Here is a 20,373-nt window from a genome sequence, read left to right as displayed (position 1 = left end):
ATGTTGCCCCTTGACGAATCAGAAAGATCATTTTCCGGGTAGATAAAATGGGTTTTATGGGTCTTTCTTCCTTTATTTCTATCATTGTTTTAATCTTATTTGCCCAGGAGGCTATGTGGGCTGTTCAAGATCATTAATGACAGGAGTTTTGTATACAGTAAGCCCCCCTTTTTATCACTGATGGATAAATCTGAAAATTCAGGGGAGGAAAAAAAAATCAAGGCTTCTGAATATTTACTATCTAAAATAATTATTGCCTTGGATACTTTCCAAATACTAGCTATCTCCATGAGGTAGGCTATTCTGATTTCAAAAAGAATAGCTCATTTACATTACATGAAGAATGAATCACTGAATGCATTATTGAAATTTCTAGGTGATTCATAGTGAAACTGGAATATGGTCAAGACTACAATGGATTTAGCATCTCTGTTGATGTTAGTCTTTTTTTCACATGACAGTGTTTTACATTATGAAAAATAGATTCCTATTGCTATTCTCCTATGGATAAATCCCAACCATTCATCAACATCACACAACTTTTAAAGAAAATAACAAGATGAAATTTGAACAAATAACATGCATAAGCAACTAGGGCCTGTGAGCAAGAAAATTCTGGATTCATATTTTTTATTTGTTTATGTCCCACCTTTTTTATTTTTACAAATAACTTAAGGCAGTGAATATATCCAATATATCCTCCTCCTCCTGTTTTTCCTCCTTCTTCCATTTCTCCCACAACAACAACCCTGTGAGGTGAATTGGAGCTGAAAAAGACTGGACTAAGTTCACCCAGCTGGCTTTCATGGCTAAGGCATGACTTGAATTCATGCTCTCTTGCTTACTAGCCTGGTGCCTTAATCACCAGAGCAAACTGATCGACTTATCAAACTTATCAACTTGCAAGAAATTCAGCATCAAAAAAACTAATTTAGTTTGCCACAACCCTAGGCTACTAAGATTGGATCTCTTTGTCTCTGCTTCAAATTTTTCTCAATTCTTTATTTTCTCCTTTTGATCCTAATTTGCTGGAGTCTGATTATAGACTTGAATCCAGCCCTTTGCTGACTATGCACTGGCTAACATATTCAAACTTTCTGGAAGAGAAGCATATCTTGACTACAACCATTGAGCCAAATCATTATGCTTCTGGTTTTATTGCTTTCCTCCTAAACTAGCTCTCATTACTTTAGCTCCATTGCTAAAGTAAATAAAATCTTGTTACTCTAAGTTGCCTTGGTATCCAGTATATTTGCTGGCATGCCATACCTGAATGTGTGAAAGGTGATTTTGTGCATAGTTTTAGGTTTGCAATGAAGTGCCAACATTGCATTCCCAACAAAAGATCTACAATAATTCACCTACCATACCTGCCATTAAGAATAGTAAAAGGAATTTGCAGCTAATGCTTAGATTTTAATAGGTTGCCTTAGAGCTGGAGTTAGACCACTGTTTCTAAGCTTCAGTAATGTAAAAATGTGTAGACTTCAATTCCTAGAATTCTCCAGAAACCTATTTTGCTTTGTCTGGGTTGTTAACACCAAATTCTTCCAGTTCTTTTCCTCCATTTATGAAGGAATAAAGGTATGCAAAACAAAATTCAACCCTTATGTAGTATCTAAATTCACAGAGTCCAGTTTGTAGAAAACATCTTGTCCTTTAGGGTGAGGAGAATAAGAAGATTGGAAAATGCTACACCAATAGATCTCTGTGCCATGGCAGTTTGTCAAGAAACACTCACTGATGGCGTCCTTCCATTCTAGCACTCAAAAGCTTTGGTAGCTTGCTGAGGTTGTACAGGTAGTCCTCGACTTACAACCATAACTGAGCCCAACATTTCTATTGCTAAATGAGACATTTTTAAAGTGAGTTTTGCCCCGACCTTTCTTGCCATGTCAGCAGTTGTTAAATTAGTAACACGCTTGTTAAATGAATCTGGCTTCCCCATTGACTTTGCTTGTCAGAAAGTCACAAAAGTTGATCACATGACCCCAGGACAGTGGTGGTATTCAGCCAGTTTGCACTGGATCGGCAAGAATTTGGTGTCAGTTGCCGAACCGGTAGTAAGTTCTGGCTGGCCATACCCCCGACCCGGTAGCCCACCCGCCCGATGCTCACTCACCCCGCCCGCCTGACATTCGCGTAAGGTATTTTTCTCCCTCCCGACAATCAGCTGTGCATAGATCAGCTGTGCCAGGATTCCCCTTGCTGAGGCCCAGGAAGGCAAAAAATGGAGGGAGGAGCTCAGGCCCCCCCCTCCATTTTTTGCCTTCCTGAGCTTCAGAGGAGCCTTAGGGGAGCAAAAACAACCCCCAGAGGCTCCTCTGAGGCTAGGAAGCTCCCAAAAATGGGTGGGGGCGGCAAAAAAGCAAAAAAAGCCACACCCACCCAGTCACATGGCCACACCCACCAAGCCACACCCACCAAGCCACGCCCACAGAACCGGTAATAAAAAAAATTGAATCCCACCACTGCCCCGGGACACTCTAACCATCATAAATATGAGTCAGTTGCCAAGCATTTGAATTTCAATCATGTGGCCACAGTGATGCTGCAACAGATGTAAGTGTGAAAAATGGTCATAAATACCTTTTTTAAAGGTTTGTTGTAACTTCGAATGGTCACTAAATGAATTGTTGTAAATTGAGGACTACCTGTAGTTGAAGTGTTGCATTATTACTGTTAGTTTATGTGTTATATAAGATTCGGTGTTGCACATGTTTTTAAAAAAATCAGCTGCCTTAAACTGATGGGAAACTGACACCATAAATAATATTTTTTTAAAAAAAAATAGACAAAGACAAACATAGAATTATTGCCCTAGACAGGACAATAAATAAACACCCAACCAGACTGTTTGAAATATTCTTCCTTGCCTCGTCTTGAAAAAGAATCAATTCAAACAATGGCAAAGAAATACACTAGCAATCGACTACTGCAGGTGTAGAATTATTTCTCTAAGGCTATATAATAAGTATCTTGGCTATCCCATGAATTTTCCATATGGTAATGTTTCTCAGCCTTGAAAATTTTAACGTGTGTGGACTTCAGTTCTAAGAATTTAGAAGTCAGTATGCTGGCTGGGGGATTCTGGGAGTTGAAGTCCACACATCTTAACGTTGACAGGGTTGGAAAATCCTGATATAGGGTGCTACAGATGAGGAACTGGTCTGATTGGCAAACCAACTGAGCATCACAGACAGAGATTGATATACAGGGATTTAAGTATTTTAATAGTAAGTGCTCAAGGAGTGCATGGAGTTACTGATTAGTGTTTTTTGTTTGGGAGTGGAATTGTTTTGCTTTATGTATGTCATCTTGTTAGCAACATCTGCCTAGCAGGGCTTTGGACATTCTAAAATGCTGATTTTCCATGTTATAAAAACCTGAGGGAGATTCAGAAATAGTTTGCAGAGTTGATGCTCAAATAAACGAAAGCAATAACAACAGTTCCAGATGTGCCTAATCTCCTGGCAATGTCAAGTAACTTTTAGAATACTGTTTGCTGTATACTTTGAGATAGCAGGCTAGCTTTCTTTAACCCGATTCATGATCCCATCACATTATAGATAAGGAAAGCATACAATTATTTAAAAAAATAAAATAAAAGTGGACAATTCTCAGTACCTGGACTTAGTGTTGAATCATCTCTAAGTCAAGATGCTAAATACCACCCACACTATTTTTTTATGCAACATCCTGCTTGTCTTGTCATGGGCAGAATTTATTTATTTATTCCCACAAGTGCAGAGTCCACTTTTCAGATCATTGAACACCACTTTGCATGGTCAGTTGAGTCTCCAGGGCTCACACCCGCGGCTTGCATAGCTTTGTTGATGGTGTCTTACCATCTCTGTTTTGGGTGCTTGCGAGGTTACTGGCCATTGACTTCTAGTTGGTAGGCAGTCTTGGCAATGGTGGAAGGTGCTGCTCTCCACTCCAAAGCAGTGGAGCCGGCCTTCTCTCATCTTCTCTATAATTGGTGCCACACCAAAATGTTATCAAATGGTGTCATTTGTGATGAGGTCGAGAAGGGAGATGCCCAATATCCAATGGAGCATTTACATTTCCATAGCATGGAAATAGCTTTTGGTCCCTGTTGTTGCTGCCCAGCATTCAGTGCCGTACAATGCAACAGGATGGATGGTTGTCTTATATGTCTTAGATTTAAGACGGGTTGGCATTCGTCTGTTACATAACACACCAGTGAGTTCTCGCCAATGCTTTCAGGCTGCATTCACCTTGCTTGCACCTCGTCATTGATGTCACCATTGGGATCCCAGCAGTGGTGATATTCAAATTTTTTTACTACCAGTTCTGTGAGCATGACTTGGCAGGCTTGGTGGGTGTGGCATGGCTTGGTGGGCGTGGCAGGGGAAGGATACTGTAAAATCCCCATTCCCCCCACCCCCCACCTGCTTTCCAGCTCTGTTCTCCTGTGCAGGGCAACAAAAGAAGACCCAGCCGATCAGCTGGGAATTGATCAGCTGACACTTGGGAGGCAGTGAATAGATGGGGGTGGGGCCAACCAGAAGTGGTATTTACCAGTTCTCCGAACTACTCAAAATGTACGTTAACGGTTCATACCTGTCTGAAACCACCTCTGGATCCCAGATACTGAAAAATGTCCACCTTCTTTATGTTTTCTCCATTGATTTGAAGCGTTTCAGGGGTGGTGACAGTCTCTAAGTACTCAGTTTTCTTGCTATTGAGGCGGAGTCCGAAATGGTTGAAGCGATCATTCCATGTTTAGTTCAGTGAACACATATTGTATCTTTATATGAAATTCCCAGGTGCTTTTCATAAATACATCAGGTTTGTTTGTTTTTTATTTCAGCATAACTTGCTAGGTATGCTTTGTATGGAATATTGGCTTATTTATATATCACTGACTATTCAAAATTAGGAGAAGATCAAATCTTATGCTAAACAACACTGTATTCACCCATAGTAAACTATATGCCAGATTACAATTCATTTTCCATGCTTTTATGAATATGATATGGCATCATCTGAAATTTATCATTTTAAGTATACAGTATTTTGTGACTCCATACGGGTTTTTAAGCATTTATTACATTACTTCTAAAGCTATAGTACTATCAGATTTCAACTTTAAAGTTTCAACATAACACAATATTATTTTTAAAAACCCTTTCCAATTTTGACAATGATTTAGGAAGATATTAAATTTATTATGAAAAGCAAGATCGTTGATCAATCTGTTGTCTGTCTGTCGACCCATTTATGAATCTTTTTACTAATCTTGGAAACAGTTAGGAACACTAAAGCTTATGTGCAATGTTGTTCACAGTTGTATGCAGTCAACTGGTATTATGATGTATAAAAAAAAGCACGATCAGGTTGTACACAATATTGCACACATTTTTTCTTCGCTGTATTTCCCTCTGATATTTCCTAAATTTAATCTGGAAGGTTCAGGACCTTCTGGAATAAACTGATGGAAACAAGGAGAAGGAGAGCAAATAAAACTTTTTCATGTTTTCCATAATGTTTATATTTCCTATAATGCGAAGTTGTTGGGTTGTTTTTTTTGAATGATACAAACCAGTGTTTTTCAAGCTTGGCAACTTTGTGTGGACTTCAAATCACAGAATTTCCCCAACCAGCATGAAAAACACTGACATTAACATTTGAGAAAATTATGACACTTTTTGATGCTTTCTGATCATGGATCACTGTCAATGAAAATAACAGAAACATTTAATTTTAAATTCCACTTTGCTAAAGATAATTATTTACAAAGGAAACTAACAAGAACTTTGCTTGTTTGCTTTAATATTGATAAATATTAACAACCTAATCATGGAAAATAAAATTTTTATTTTTATTTTTTTTATTTTTCTTATAGGTATCCATGTATCCGTAACTATGTTTTTACTTAGACCTATTATCTTGTAAGCAATTGACAAAAATAAATAAATAAATAAAATAAAATAAAACTCTGACACTCTATGAAGGACTAAATGTACAAATATGGAATAGAAACAAAAATACCTTCCAAATGGAATATGAAACAATATGTATGTTGTAATTAACATTTATCCAAATTTATTTCCATAAGTGTCAAATTAGGTTTTGCAAAATTATTTCTATCAAAGGAATACACTTCAATGTTTTGATTAAGAGTTGGTTAATTATATAATAAAAGGAGTTCAAGAGTTTCAATTGATACATTATAACATTTGTGATTTTTGTAATACTTTAAAGATGCCTTAAAGAAAAAGAATGCTTCATTTAAATTTACATATTTTTATTTGGAAAATTTTCCCCAAATTTTGTAAGCTGCATGAAATACATTATCATTCTATTAATTGGCTTTAAATTGATCACTTATGTACCATCAAGTACCAAATATTTCAGTACCAAAGGCCAAATTATATGTGGGTGATTAAATATATTTTCTATATTAACAAAAAAATTTGCAATGTGGGTGTAATGGACTACAATATAGAAGAGATATTTCAAAATTTACTTTTTATACATACAAATTAGTTCTTAACTTTCATATTGAAAGATTCCATTTGAAAAGCTTTCTTTCTTAAAACTTGATTGAAACCTAGATTTTGAAGTTTAATTTTTTTAAAAAATAAAAATATAATCTGAGGAATAGTGTTTGTACTAAGTGGTTAAAAGTTATGTTTGTGTTAAAATTCAGTTGTGTTCAAATCAGCTTAAAGATTTAGGAATTACTTGATTACAAGCTATACTTTTTATATTTTTAAATATGTCTGTATGTTTTCTGCAGGGCATTTTGTCCTTTACCTCCACGTCTTTATAAAATGTTTTGATTTAATTTGCTACCTATAATTAATGGAAAACCACGAGTTTACTTTGAAATAACTAACTGTATTCAAGTTTCCATTGCGAGGCAATGGGTACAGGCTTATAATAGGAAACTTAGTAATGAAAGCTTGATTTAAATTTGAAACAGAATTTGTTGATGGGAATGCCTTACTATTTTTGGTGCTCTATTTTATAAAATTGTTGCTTCATTCTTATTTGTCCTGCCACAGGTATGACTTTTGCTCCAGTTCAGAAAATCCACTAGTTTTGACATCTGAAAGCACTACAGGAAACAGAATCCAAAGCATTACACAAAGAACAGCTTTAATAGAGGGGAAGAAAAAGGTATGACATTTTGGAGAGGGAAATTAAACTTTGAACATCCTTTTTATGAGTTCCTGCTAAAGTTGAATGGTTGTTTATGAGACTATAATGGTGAAAGCCACTGCCAATTTTTAATCTTATTATAATTATGATATAATTCCTCTATGTTGTAAATCTGACTGATAACACTGTCATGCTGCAAGAGCGTCTAGCTCAATACAGAACATGGATCGCACCTGTTCAAAATCAGGCCCTCAGTTACAGTGGGGGATTCAATTTTTTTTTACTACCGGTTCTGTGGGCGTGGCTTGGTGGGTGTGGTGTGGCTTGGTGGGCATGGCTTAGTGGGCGTGGCAGAGGAATGATAATGTAAAATCTCCACTCCCTCCCCACTCCTGGGGGAAGGGTACTGCAAAATCCCCATGACCTCCCCACCGTACTAACCTGCTTTCCAGCTCCGTTCTCCTGTGCAGGGCAACAAAAGAAGACCCAGCCTTTCAGCTGGGACTTGGGGGGCAGAGAATAGATGAGGGCGGGGCCAGTCAGAGGTGGTATTTGCCAGTTCTCTGAAGTACTCAAAATTTCCGCTACTGGTTCTCCAAAACTGGTCAGAACCTGCTGAATACTGCCTTTGTAAGACCACACTTAGAGTACTGCATCCAGCTTTGTTCATCACATTATAAAAAAGACGTTGAGACTCTAGAGAAAGTACAGAAAGGAGCAACCAGGATGATTAGGGGACTAGAGGCTAAAACATACAACGAACGGTTGCAGGAACTGGGCTTGGCTAATCTAGTAAAGAGAAGGACCAGGGGAGACATGATAGAGGTCTTCCAATATTTGAGGGGCTGCCGCAGAGAGGAAGGGGTCAAGCTATTTTCTAAAGCACCCGAAGGCCAGACAAGGAATAATGGATGGAAACTGTACAGGAGAGATTTAACCTGGAAATAAGGAGAAACTTTCTGACAGTGAGAACAATCAACCAATGGAACAGCTTGCCCTCAGAAGTTGTGGGAGCACCGTCACCTGAGACTTTCAAGAAGAGATTGGACTGCCATTTGTCAGAAATGGTGTAGGGTCTCCTGCTTGGGAGGGGGGGTTGGACTAGATGACCTACAAGGTCCCTTCCAACTCTGATTATCTGTTAAATCTGTTAATACCACCTCTGCCTCAGTATCTCTGTGTGCAATGTAGTAAAAATACATAACTGATGCAACTTCCTTGCATCAGGTAAACAAGTAATCCTTAACTTATGACTGCTTGCTTAGTTTGAAGTTACAACAGCCTGCCCCCCTCAACCCGAGGAACTTCCAATCTGATTCCAAATCTCTGACAGATTCACACACACCCCACCCCACATGGTCCCCTTCTAGGCACTCTGCAACCAACCCCATTTATATCTGTTTGCAGCATCTTGCAATGACCACAATTTATGATGTTTTCTGATAACCTGCTCTACAACCACCATGACTTCTGACTGTAACAGGCAGGCTCCATTACAGTTGTAAATTGAGGACTACATGTATGGCAATAAATTTACTCCAATCACAACTAAACTTTTGCTTGCATTAAGTGACTATTCACAATAAAGAATGGAAATGTTTAAAGTCTCAGTTTGACATACTCTTAAGAATAAGCAGGACAAAATGTTATGTCATAATAGCAATAGGAATAGCCCTTAGACTTATATACCACTTCACAGTGCTTTACAGCCCTCTCTAAGAGGTTTACAGGGTCAGCATATTGTCCCCAACAATCTGGGTCCTCATTTTACCAACTTCGGATGGATGGAAGTCTGAGTCAACCTTGAACCATTCAGAATTGAACTCCTGGAGTGAGCAGTGAGTTAACCTGCAGTACTGCATTCTAATTACTGTACCACCACAGCTCTTAAATAAAATAAATGATCAAAAATCCATTTACCACTGTAATCTCCAAAAAATTCAAACCCACAACATCTGAAGCCAATGTATAATTCCTTTGTTTACTGAATAAAGTATTAAGGAATATGATATTATTTTAGTGGCCTTCATCCAATGTCTGGTTCTGGTAGCTAATGAAAATGTTTGCAAGACATTTAACAAAAGAGAAGATCTGGAAAATGATGTAAACAAAATACAAAATCTTTGCCAGGATGAAGCAAATGTGAAAAAATATATATTTCATGATTTCAGACAGAAGTGCAGTGTTTGATTAACAAGCAAGTAGATGAGAAATGTGTGTGTATTTGTGACTTGCTGGATGAATGGAAGCTGGAAACCTGGAAGGGAGACAGGCAGATATTTTGCCCTTGTAGAAATTGCACAGAGAACAATATAAATCAATATGAGTTCTTTTTCCCTGTCCATTTTAAATGAGTTTATGCATGCAACCAGGCAAGTTAATTCGGAAAAAGTGATGCGCCTAGTGATAGTGGTTTCCTAGATAATTAGGAATTGGATTTCAAGACTTAAGACATATGTCTGATCTGGAGAGATTGCACTTCTCTTTAAAAATCACTTATACAAAGCATGGGAATCCTTTTTGATGGGGCATTGATATTGTACACCGATCACAAGAAAATGAAAATGTGTTGCCTTCTCCTCTGAACAGAAGTCTGACATCGGGCAAAGCATAATCATGGAGAGAGGCAACCTAGAAATAAGGAGAAATTTCCTGACATTTAGAACAATTAATCAGTGGAACAACTTGCCTCCAGAAGTTGTAAAGATGTTTTAAAGAAGAGATTGGATAACCATTTGTCTGAAATGGTATAGGGTTTCTTGCCTGAGCACAGGGTTGGACTAGAAGACCTCCAAGGTCCCTTCCAACTCCGTTATTCTATAATCCTTAGTGCTGGATTACTTAAATGTGCTATTTGTGGGGCAGATCTTGAAGATGGCTTGGAAATTACAAAGAACTGAAAATACAGCAGTACTGAGATAGCGAATAGTGTTTCTTAGGAAGTGCTAAATCACCACATGTTGAACAGCTCCTTTAGTTACTAACCGCTTTCTTTGCTCAGCTCAAGATATTCCCCATGATACAAAATCTTGCCTGTCTTGACCTAGAGTATTTGTACGACTGCTTACCTCCATACATTCCTATTTCCTAAAAAGGACCTGTCAGTAAATTACAGATCTCCTGGCACTTGATAGCTTAATTTGTGGGCTAGAAAAAGATTAACAGAAAATATGTCAACCTGTCTCTAGAAACTTTACTATAGACCAAAAAAGAAGCCATACAAAACAGGTGATTGCTGACTGTCAGTGAAAAGAGATACTGTAAATGGCTGGCACGTCTGATCTTCAGAAAGTCATTGAAGATTTGGTTGTTTCACCAAGCCTCAGACAGGACTATTTTGGCTATCTCTTTGGATAAGTAACCATTCTCATGCACATAATTAATAATACTGCATGTTCTGGTTTTACATTTTAGATTATTAGGGGTTAGATATTGGATTTAACTCAAACTGTAGATATGGGAACTTGCTGCTCCAATACTGGTTTGGATTGGAATGACCTGGTAAGGAAATGATTCAGGGGTGGGATCCGACTGGTGTAACTACCAGTTCGATGATTTACGTTTTGCTGACACACGCTGCATGTGTGTGTAAAACGTCGTCAGCTTGCTCCCTGGACAGCAGGTGCGCAGCATTTGAAAAAGCCCTTTTTTCTTGCTTTTCAACCGCAGCCGTGCCACGCAAAGCAGCTGAGGTTGAAAAAGCAGGAAATAAAGGTCAGGTAAGAACCCAGGCAGGTGGGTGGACCAAAACAGCTGCAGACACAGAACCGGTTCTATGTCTGCTGCTCTTCAGAGCTACCGGCTCTACAGAGCCAGACAGAACCGATAGAATCCCACCCCTGAAATGAATAAATAGAAACCCTTGTGGTGTAAGATTAAGACTCAGTTTGCTCACCTTTCTAAATTAAAGGATACTGAGACGGCATTTGGTGGCCTTGAAGCCAGGTGGTATTTTATGTTTATATACATAATGGCCATGTCTGATCTGAAGACTATTGTTCCGTTCCCCAGTCTTCACCCTCTGATTTCCAGGTGTAAGCAACAAATTTTTTTATAGATTTGCACCAAAATTCTTAATAATTCAACTGAATCTGAACAATTTTGGACAAATGGCTAGTGGAGTGAGGGTCTCAGGCAATACTCCTCAATGGAGCCACCTATGTCCCTCTGAAACTGATCGTCTTATTGTTGGTTTCTATATGCAATTAAAACTTGACTTGTTTCTGAGGTCCTGAGAAAAGTGACCGATCCTGTCATTTTTGCTATTGTACTGTTGTTTGGTGTTTTATTATTTTTTAATATTTGCAAGCCTTAATTTTGAACATTGAATGTTTTATTGTGATGTACTGTATAAGTTAATTTATAGCCATCATTAATCACCAAAAGATTTTCGATTGCCTCCAGTATGAGTTCAAATCATCCCATCCTGTCAAAGCTAAGTTCCTCTTGCCACATTAATTGAGAAAATTATTTGTCACGGGCTGAAATAAATAAGCTGCTAGGAGATAACTTAGCACATGTTGCCATAAGACAACAGTTTTATTTATTTTATTTATTCAATTTCTATAGTCACGCAACTCAGTGAAGTGACTCTGGGCAGCTTACAATTCTTAAATTATAAAACAATTTAAGAACATTAAAATAATAAAAACATCCACAAAATAAATTTCTTCTGGAAAAAAAAGAGTCATAGAGAAAATATATCTATGTGGTCACTGAAAAGTGACAACAATTTGAGGGTACATAATTAATCAACAAAGTATTTTAATGTTTTTGTTTTGAGCTGGGCTACTTTTCGATTTATATTTCTGCAGTATTAGTACATGTTTTTTTTCTCATTATAATGGCAAAAGATAGGAGGAATTTGTCCTAATACTTTAGCATCTCATAGATAGAATCAGATAGAATTTTCCATTATATTTTTATACTCTTCAGCTGGTTATAGTTGGCCAGGTTAATAATTTTATCAGTGCAATTTTATTCTATCTAGTTACATCAAGGGTCTTCAAACTTGACAGCTTTAAGACTTATGGACTTCAACTCCCAGAATTCTTCCTCCAGTCATGTTAGCTCAGGAATTCTGGGAGTTGAAGTCTGCAAGTCTTAAAGCTGCCAAGTTTGAAGATCCTTGAGTTACATCTAAACAGAGAAACTTATTGAAATAGGAATACTTAATTAATCTTTATTAACATGAGTGGCTCCATGGAAATATTTTTGTTTTCTTAATTTTGAAACTTTCTGAGATCCTTTAGCAGGGTTAAAAGGATAGAAAAGCAGGGTTAGAAAAGTTTCCTTGTTCAAAGCTTAAAATAGAGGAAATACTAATTTAAACATTTTCATGCAAGTTGCAGAAAATCACTTCTGTAACTCTTAGTCCCTGCCTGAAAGTTATTTATGTGGGATATGAAATATATTAAATGTATCCCCTTACTATCTCTGCTGATTAGATATCAGAGTTACAGGCTGATTTGCAAAAGCATAATAAGCATCTTTTCAATTGTGAGTTATATCAAGATATGTATTAAAAGACATTAATCAGGAAGAAGTATCTACGATATCTCATGCGATTGTTTTTTATTATAAAAATCTTCCTATATTGCTATTACACTTGTGCAGGCAAGAATCAGTGTTATTTATATGCCATAAGAGATATGTGTGTTTCTTGTATGGCTGTGAATGCTTTGTCTTTTGGGTCAAAGAATATTATGCATATGAATACTATGTCAGTGAAACCTGTCTTTGTTTAATTATCAGCTTTTCTTTATTAAAAAAAAAGTTATGGTTAAAAAAAAAACAGAAGAAAGCGGTTATATAGAGATCATCCTTTATCTTTGGCAACTAAACACCAGTTGTGTTTAGTCACATATTGGTGACTAATGAAATTTTTTTAGGATGCATTGTAAAATGTTGGCAGGCTACTGTTGAGGATGGTAGAGGAGAAGGCTAAAACATCAGACAAAAGTGTGGTTTGTTTATGAATGTGATGTTTGTGTAAAACAATGACAGCTTCCATTGTTGCTTCTTTCCCTGTTATTAATCACAGCAAAGTTAAATTTTGCTTTGTAAGCAGACCTTCAGAACAAAAGTGAGACTACTCATTAAGGGAATATCTAGACCAGGGAACTTCAACCTTGGTGACTTTTAGCCTGGTGGAGTTGAAGTCCACTAGGCTTAAAGTCACCAAAGTTGGAGAGCCCTGATCCGTATGTATGTATCAGTATGAAGTGTATTTTGTGCATTTTAGTCTCTGAAAATTATCAAAATCATACAATGATTCCCTCTCCCCAAAACTGTTTATCCTCAGTGGCTTCATTTTTCAGACATGTGTTTCTTCTCCAGAATCTTCTTTATCTCTGAACATTCACTAAATGTAAGCACTGGGCATCATTTTCAACAATGAAATGGCAATCTGTGCTAAAAATAGGTTCTATTTTGCTTATAAAATAATCTGAATGCCAAATTTCTTACTGTTATTTTTTAACTTGCCACATGCAAAGTTATTAATAATCGCCTTGCAACTGTATTTAGTATTTGATTTGTAAGTAAGAAAGGCAAGAATCTCTTCTTTATCTTAGCTGCTTCTTCATTCTCCAAATGGGAGCCAGGTTTTCCTGGAAATTTCCTTGCCAATTTTTCTTTCTGACTCAGGGCCTTCATTGTACCACACCTCACTGGTTGTAGCATCTTAAGCATGAGATAAAACATTCTAATTTGATATATTCAAAAGGAAATTACTATGATAATATAAAAGTCACTTGGGAAAACGGCTTTCCTCTTAATTGTCCAATTACCTTCATAGGCTTTTTCTACAATGAAATTTGCATTTGATTGAATCAACGCTGCAATTGAACCAGTTACTGAAATTGTTTATACTGTTCTGAGGAGAGGGGAGAATGATGTTTTATGTATCTTCTTACATTTTTTGTTTATTTTTTTTAATCATTGTGCACTATTCTCTACTTTTATCCTTGCACAGTATTTGTAAGCTTTAATAAAATCATTTTAAAAATATATAACTGAATCACATTAGAGATATTGTTTAGCTGGATCTGTGAAAAATAATTCAAATGTATAAACATAAAATTATTGTTCCTTTCGCAGACCGCTAGCATCTTGGTTGTGGCTGAATCCAGAACATCTGGAACCTACAGCTGCATAGCATCCAATAAACTGGGAAAGGACAAAAGAGACATCAGTTACTTTGTAACAGGTGAAGTAGATTTCATGTTCCACTAATTCATATGACATTTAGGTTTTTTTGCCATTTTGTGATTAATGATTAGCTATGATAGATGCAACAACATTTTATATTAGTGCTAATGTTTTGGCTTGTAAATATAATCAACAGCTAATATAATTAGGCATCCCTCTTGAATGCAGTTATCAAAGAAGTTGCTGCCATTTCAAAGCATCTCATGGCATCTTAAAATATTATTGTAAAAGTTTTCCCATGCTACATTTGTTCACCTTAATGACTTAACAAATGGATCCTTAAACTCTAAAATATAATGAAAACTATGAGTACTAAATGACTATAAACATTTTGTCTATTTATCCGTCATGGCTTGGTTTACTCTGACATAACATGCGTGCTGGATTCACACGAACAGAAGGAAAGTAAACCATGGGACCCTGTGGTCCTGCCAAGAAAGGAAAGTTTTTTAAATCATTTTCAGACTCAAGTAGGTCTTGCTATGGGCTTAAGAAAAAGTATGGTATGAGAAAAGCATCTGTGTGAAATTGTTCAAGCTTAAGCTAGTGTAATTAGCTAGCATTTTCTTCTCCCAATCAGTTGGAAAAAAAAACCCTAAATGTTCTGATTTACTAGGGAACAAGAAGAACAACAACAAAAAAATCTTTAAACTAATGCCAATTCAAAATGCTGATGGCTGTGAACAAAAGGCCAGGATGCTAAAAAGGATTTCCTTTCAGTGTATTCAAAATAGATACTTTGGGGCTAGACTGATTGCTAGAGGTCTGTTAGCTTTTCAACAACTTTTAAGTTTGTTTTCATTTTAAGTCTGGCAAAACCAGAGAGAATGCTAAGGTGGGGACAGGAACATATGGGGGAGCGGTTAAAAAGGCCATTCTCTTTTGAGACTTTGCTACTCTATACTGTCAATTAATTAGATTGAAATGTTAGTGAACTCAAAGGTGGGCACAATTGGCCTTTCCCAATTTCCCGCCACATTTATGAGGAGAAATCCTGGGTGAATATTGTCCATCAGTTCTTCCGGGAGATTTTGTCCCTTAATTTTTCAAAAGGTGGAATTCTTCTTGGTGTTAGCAATTGTCTTGCTACAATAAAATACAGAGGGGTCCCTAAGATTTAATGGAAAGCAAAAATGCAAGGAGATTTCCATTTTCTGCAGAAATATTATGCAATGTATGAAAGACAAGATATTCAGCCAATCCTTTGGCCACCTTGTAGTTAAGTAGAGGCAAAGACACTATGAGTTATTCATAAGAAGTTATACAATTTCCCTTCTTCTTTCAGGGTATATCTTTTTCAGACTGAACAAGAAAGTATAGTTGTAGAAAAAAAAATGTGGAGGTTTTTTTTGCTGTCTATGAGTCAAAATGCAGGGCATCACACCAAGATGATATGCTTCACCCAATGAGGGTTGATTATAGATCACTGTGGATCCCTAAGCTACTATTTTTCAATTAGTTTGATTATGAATTTGACATAGAAAAACCCTCCAATAATTAATTATCTCCTCTAGATTTTAAAAAGGGAAAGGAAGCAGAACCAATCAAAGGCAAAGGAGCAGACAAAGTTGAAAAAGACATCAATTGACCATAGCTTAGTCCTGTTTTAATATATTTTTTTCTGTGATTAGGGTTTTTTCTGCCCCTGCTGTCTATTCAGATTAGCCTTCATGAATCTGAAGTTTTTGTTTTAAGTAGATTTCGTTTTAGGGACTTAATAATCAAAGTTACCGTGGCTGCCTTAGCTATCTCGAAATGTTGAGTGGTTCGTTCTCTATCTTCCATACACTCCACCCTTTCACTCTGATCCTTCCCCTATTTGTTGGGCTGTTTTGCTGGCACACAGCAGGACCCTGGGTGGGTTTGCAATTACTGAGGGTGAGACAGGAACAGTGTAGCCTTATCTCCCGGCTGACCAGTGTCACTAAAGGCATTTTATTTTGAGATTCCTGATGGTGCTTGGCAAAGATAAACAAAATCTTCCATCAGGAAACCTGGGAGCGATTTCCACAGGAAGTTTCAAATCACTAAAGTAAATATAACTCTTTTACATTACTCCAGCCGCTCACTATTCAATTAGTCTCAGGTTTTAATACTGTGAGGTGCTTAAAAAAAGTATTTTTTTTTTAGTAAATGCATATTAGAAAGTATCTCTTTTTTTCTCCTTTCTTTCTAACAAAATTAATTCGTTTATTGTGCCTATTTCATACTCACCATTTTCAATGATGTAATATATCATTTCAAAAATGATATTATCAAATGCATGATATGCCAAAGGTGGATTAGAAGTGACACTTCTTTTAGAAAAAGCGAACTGACCCTCCCAAAATGTTTTGATAATACTGCTCTTAACCCTCTATCAATGGTCACCATGGAAGAGGCTGGTAGTTTTCAAAACCAGGTAACTTCCGTATTGACATATTAAAGTAGTTCAAAAATGTTTGAGCATCATAAACCTCCCCCCAGAAAAATATGTTGCCTGGCCCTCTATTAAACCATAAGAATTGATTAAATTACAATAGTAGAATTCAGATTGCATCTTCAGAAGTATTATCAAGGATTACTTCTGATACAGACAAATTTATTTTTTTACTCTTGTGTGTTTCCATAAAGACTAAATAGATACAATTTATGCAGGGCAGCATAAAATATATTAACACTTTCCAACTGCTGTTCCCAGTAACAGGGGAATGCTGCTCACTGGCATCGAAGTACTTCTGAACTTGGTTTTTGACATTGTAATTTCACATTTTTGTAAAATTTTACAAACTTAGTAGTAGAAACTTTAGCTTTTTTTCCCCACAACTTTATATTGCAATTCAGGTTCCAAGAAACTTTTCTGTGACCAGAAAAGGATTGTAATTTTTGATATTAAATTTATATGTAACAGAAAAGAATGACTAGTGGCAGTGTAAAGCATTAATTGGTCTCCTTCAAAATCAGGGTATTCAAACTTTGCCTTAATCAGGACTAGATACCTAGTGACAAGAAGAGTGATAAGAAAAGCGGAAAACCCACATGCTTTGTCAGAAATAAAATAAGCCTATATTTTAAGACCTTTACATATTGATTCTTTGATCATAACAAATATTCATCAAATACCACTCTATGTGTTTCATCAAGTTAATTTCTGTGAAAATAATCCATGCATCATAAAAGTGTTCCCATTATGTCCTCCATTCACTCAATAATCCCACCCACCACCATTTCATTTCAGCTCCAGGAAGGATTAGAATTAGATTAGAATTCTTTATTGGCCAAGTGTGATTGGACACACAAGGAATTTGTCTTGGTGCAAATACTCTGGGTGTACATAAAAGAAAAGATACATTCATCAAGAGTCAAGAATCATTAGGTACAACACTTAATAATAGTCATAGGGTACAAAAAGCAATCAAATCATACTAGGAAACAGTCAATATAGATCGTAAGGATACAAGTGACAAAGTTACAGTCATACAATCACAAGTGGGAGGGGATGGGTGATAAGGAGTAATGAGAAGATTAATAGTAATAGTAGTGCAGACCTTGTAAATTGTTGGACGGTGTTGAGGGAATTATTTGTTTAGCAGAGTGATGGCATTCGGGGGAAAACTGTCCTTATGTCTAATTGTTTTGATGTGCAGTGCTCTGTAGTGTCGTTTTGAGGGTAGAAGTTGAAACAGTTTATGTCCAGGATGTGAGGAATCTGTAAATATTTTCTCAGCCCTCTTTTTGACTCAAGCAGTATACAGTTGGTAGTAACTGTTTTTTCTGCAGTCCTAATTACTCTCTGAAGTCTGTGTCTGTCCTGTTGGGTTGCAGAACCATACCATACAGTTATATAATTTCCTGGACTATGTCCTAGAAATTATATCTTTTTTTAAAGATTTCCTATGAACTAAAATAATGCTTTGGTTTTTGACAGATATACCAAATGGATTGTCTATTAACTTGAAGAAGGCACCTGTTGAAGGACAAACACTGGTGTTGTCATGTCTAGCAAATAAATACTTGTACAAAGACCTCACCTGGCTTTTACCAAGGACAGCTAACAACCAAACAAGAATTAGAAAAGCCATTGTGAAGGAATATTCCACGGAGCTCCCTCTCATCGTCAAGAACATTTCGCTTGAACATTCAGGCACCTACATCTGCCGAGCAACAAACATATACACTGGCAAAGATGTGCTTCAACAGAAAAACGTTGCCATCAGAGGTGAGCGCTGTAACAAAAAGGCTGTTTTCTCACGGATCCACAAATTTAAGAGCGCAAGGAATGATTGTACAACACAACACAATGTAAGCCAATAAAGGACTAACTAAAAAGTGACACACTTCACTGATATAATCTTGATTGACCACTACTGTACACTTCCAAATATGGAGGTTTGGACAAAGGAGGAGTAACAATGCCAAAAAAAGAGAGAGAAAAGAAAGGCCTCCATCCCAAAATAAACCAAAAAAAAACACCTTGTCCCTAAACCTGGGCTTCCAATTTGGCTCAGAAAGTCCTATTCTACTTTGACAAAGATGTGGAAGTTGGAATTTGGAAGAGTTCCCCACCCCCTGCATTGCATTTTGTGTGTTATGTTGTATTGTTCTTTGCAGTCTCCCACCAAGTGCTAATGAAAAACTTTGGACCCAACCTCTTCAGGCTTTGATATTCAGCCTCCTCCCAAAGTGTCAAAGCTGCATAAACTGAAAACATTTTTTTTAAATAGAAAGACTGCTGCCTTTGGTCAACCTTGGACGTTTTATAAGTTAACTTTGGTGCAGAATAAGCACAGCTCAGTTTGAGAGATTGACTGGACTATGGTATTATTTACTTTAATCTGCTCCTTGTGGATTTATAAATATTGCCTGCTGAGCAAGTTATTATGCTTATTTATTTGAATTCATTTTTCTACCTTAAATACACTCATTTTTTTAAAAAAAAACTTTTCTCAGGGAAAGCTCTGAGGATCTAAAATGAAAAATAACATGTTGAAATTAGACATTGTTTGCATGAATTAGACTATATAAATCCATCAAAATTGGACCCATTTTCTTTGAGTAAATAGATTGTGGGAGATTTCCATTGGGTCTCCCTTTGCTTTCCTTTCAAATAAATCACATACTATGTTAAACACTTGTTGACATGAATGGGAAAAGTCTTCATTGACATTATAATGAAGAAATATGTAACTGTTAAAACTAACTTAATAAATAAAACTACCACATTTACCCTTACTAATAAGGTTTCCATCATCACCGCAAATATTTAATGTATTTAAAATTAAGGCTACAAGTATATGTATGTATCTGTGTATGTACAGTATGTATGTGTATGAAACACACACACACATACATATTGACACAGGCACACAGACGCACAGAAACACACATCATTTCTTTTTTCATTTCCAAATGGTAATAAGATTTCTAAAATGACTAAACTACTGATAGAGAATTAAACACAATCTATCATTACTTTTAAATGTTTCTTGTCAGTCTCTTTTGTGATTTATTTCAAGATTTCCTTTGTAATATAAAATCTATAGAAGAAAAGAGTCTACTATTTTGAATAGATCTGATAACTTTATTTTTTTACCATGTGTACCTATTATATTTTGGATAGGTGTTCATTTATGATTAATTATTATATAGAAATTTTAGTCAAACGTGGGAATGACAATAGCAAGAGCAAAAATGGAAACAAAACTGCCTTTGCTATTAAAACGGGGGGGGGGTGTCAACATGATGGTTTTTTGTGCCTGAGAACTCACCCACCCATTTCCTTCTTTAAGGTAGCAGGGCTGAGTACCACAGCCAAGCTGGTCATTCACGTGGGAATTGCTTTTGTCAAGCGGTTGGGGTAAACAATAGCATTTCCCCATCATACCAGTTTTGTAAAGTCCAAAACGGAATGAAAACAATTAGCTACCTGGAAGTTGTCAGACTGAAGGAAAGAGTAATGGTTCCTCTTTTGAAATTTTGCCTATATCCTACCTTTTATAAAGCATTTTTTTCCAGTATTATCCAGAAACAATTTATGTTCCTGTAAAA

At 36.5% G+C, this 20,373-nt stretch overlaps 1 protein-coding gene across 3 annotated transcripts in view; it reads left to right on the top strand.

Annotated features, from left to right (window-relative positions):
• The window catches only part of FLT1 (fms related receptor tyrosine kinase 1), a 120,910-nt gene that overhangs the window by 52,961 nt on the left and 47,576 nt on the right, over positions 1-20,373 (top strand). For all 3 annotated transcript variants that reach the window (XM_087966325.1, XM_026675044.2, XM_087966326.1), the window contains exons 11-13: positions 7,038-7,152; positions 14,236-14,344; positions 18,254-18,544. In XM_087966325.1, the coding sequence (XP_087822451.1) occupies positions 7,038-7,152; positions 14,236-14,344; positions 18,254-18,544 (515 nt within the window). The remainder of the gene's footprint in view (positions 1-7,037; positions 7,153-14,235; positions 14,345-18,253; positions 18,545-20,373) is intronic.

Source organism: Notechis scutatus, chromosome 5 (genome assembly GCF_049901735.1).
Source record: "Notechis scutatus isolate UNSWTSFEM ecotype Mainland chromosome 5, rNotScu1.2, whole genome shotgun sequence".
NCBI lineage: Eukaryota > Metazoa > Chordata > Lepidosauria > Squamata > Elapidae > Notechis > Notechis scutatus.
Note: the sequence above shows the minus strand (reverse complement) of the source record. Positions and strands in the feature narration are given on the sequence as shown.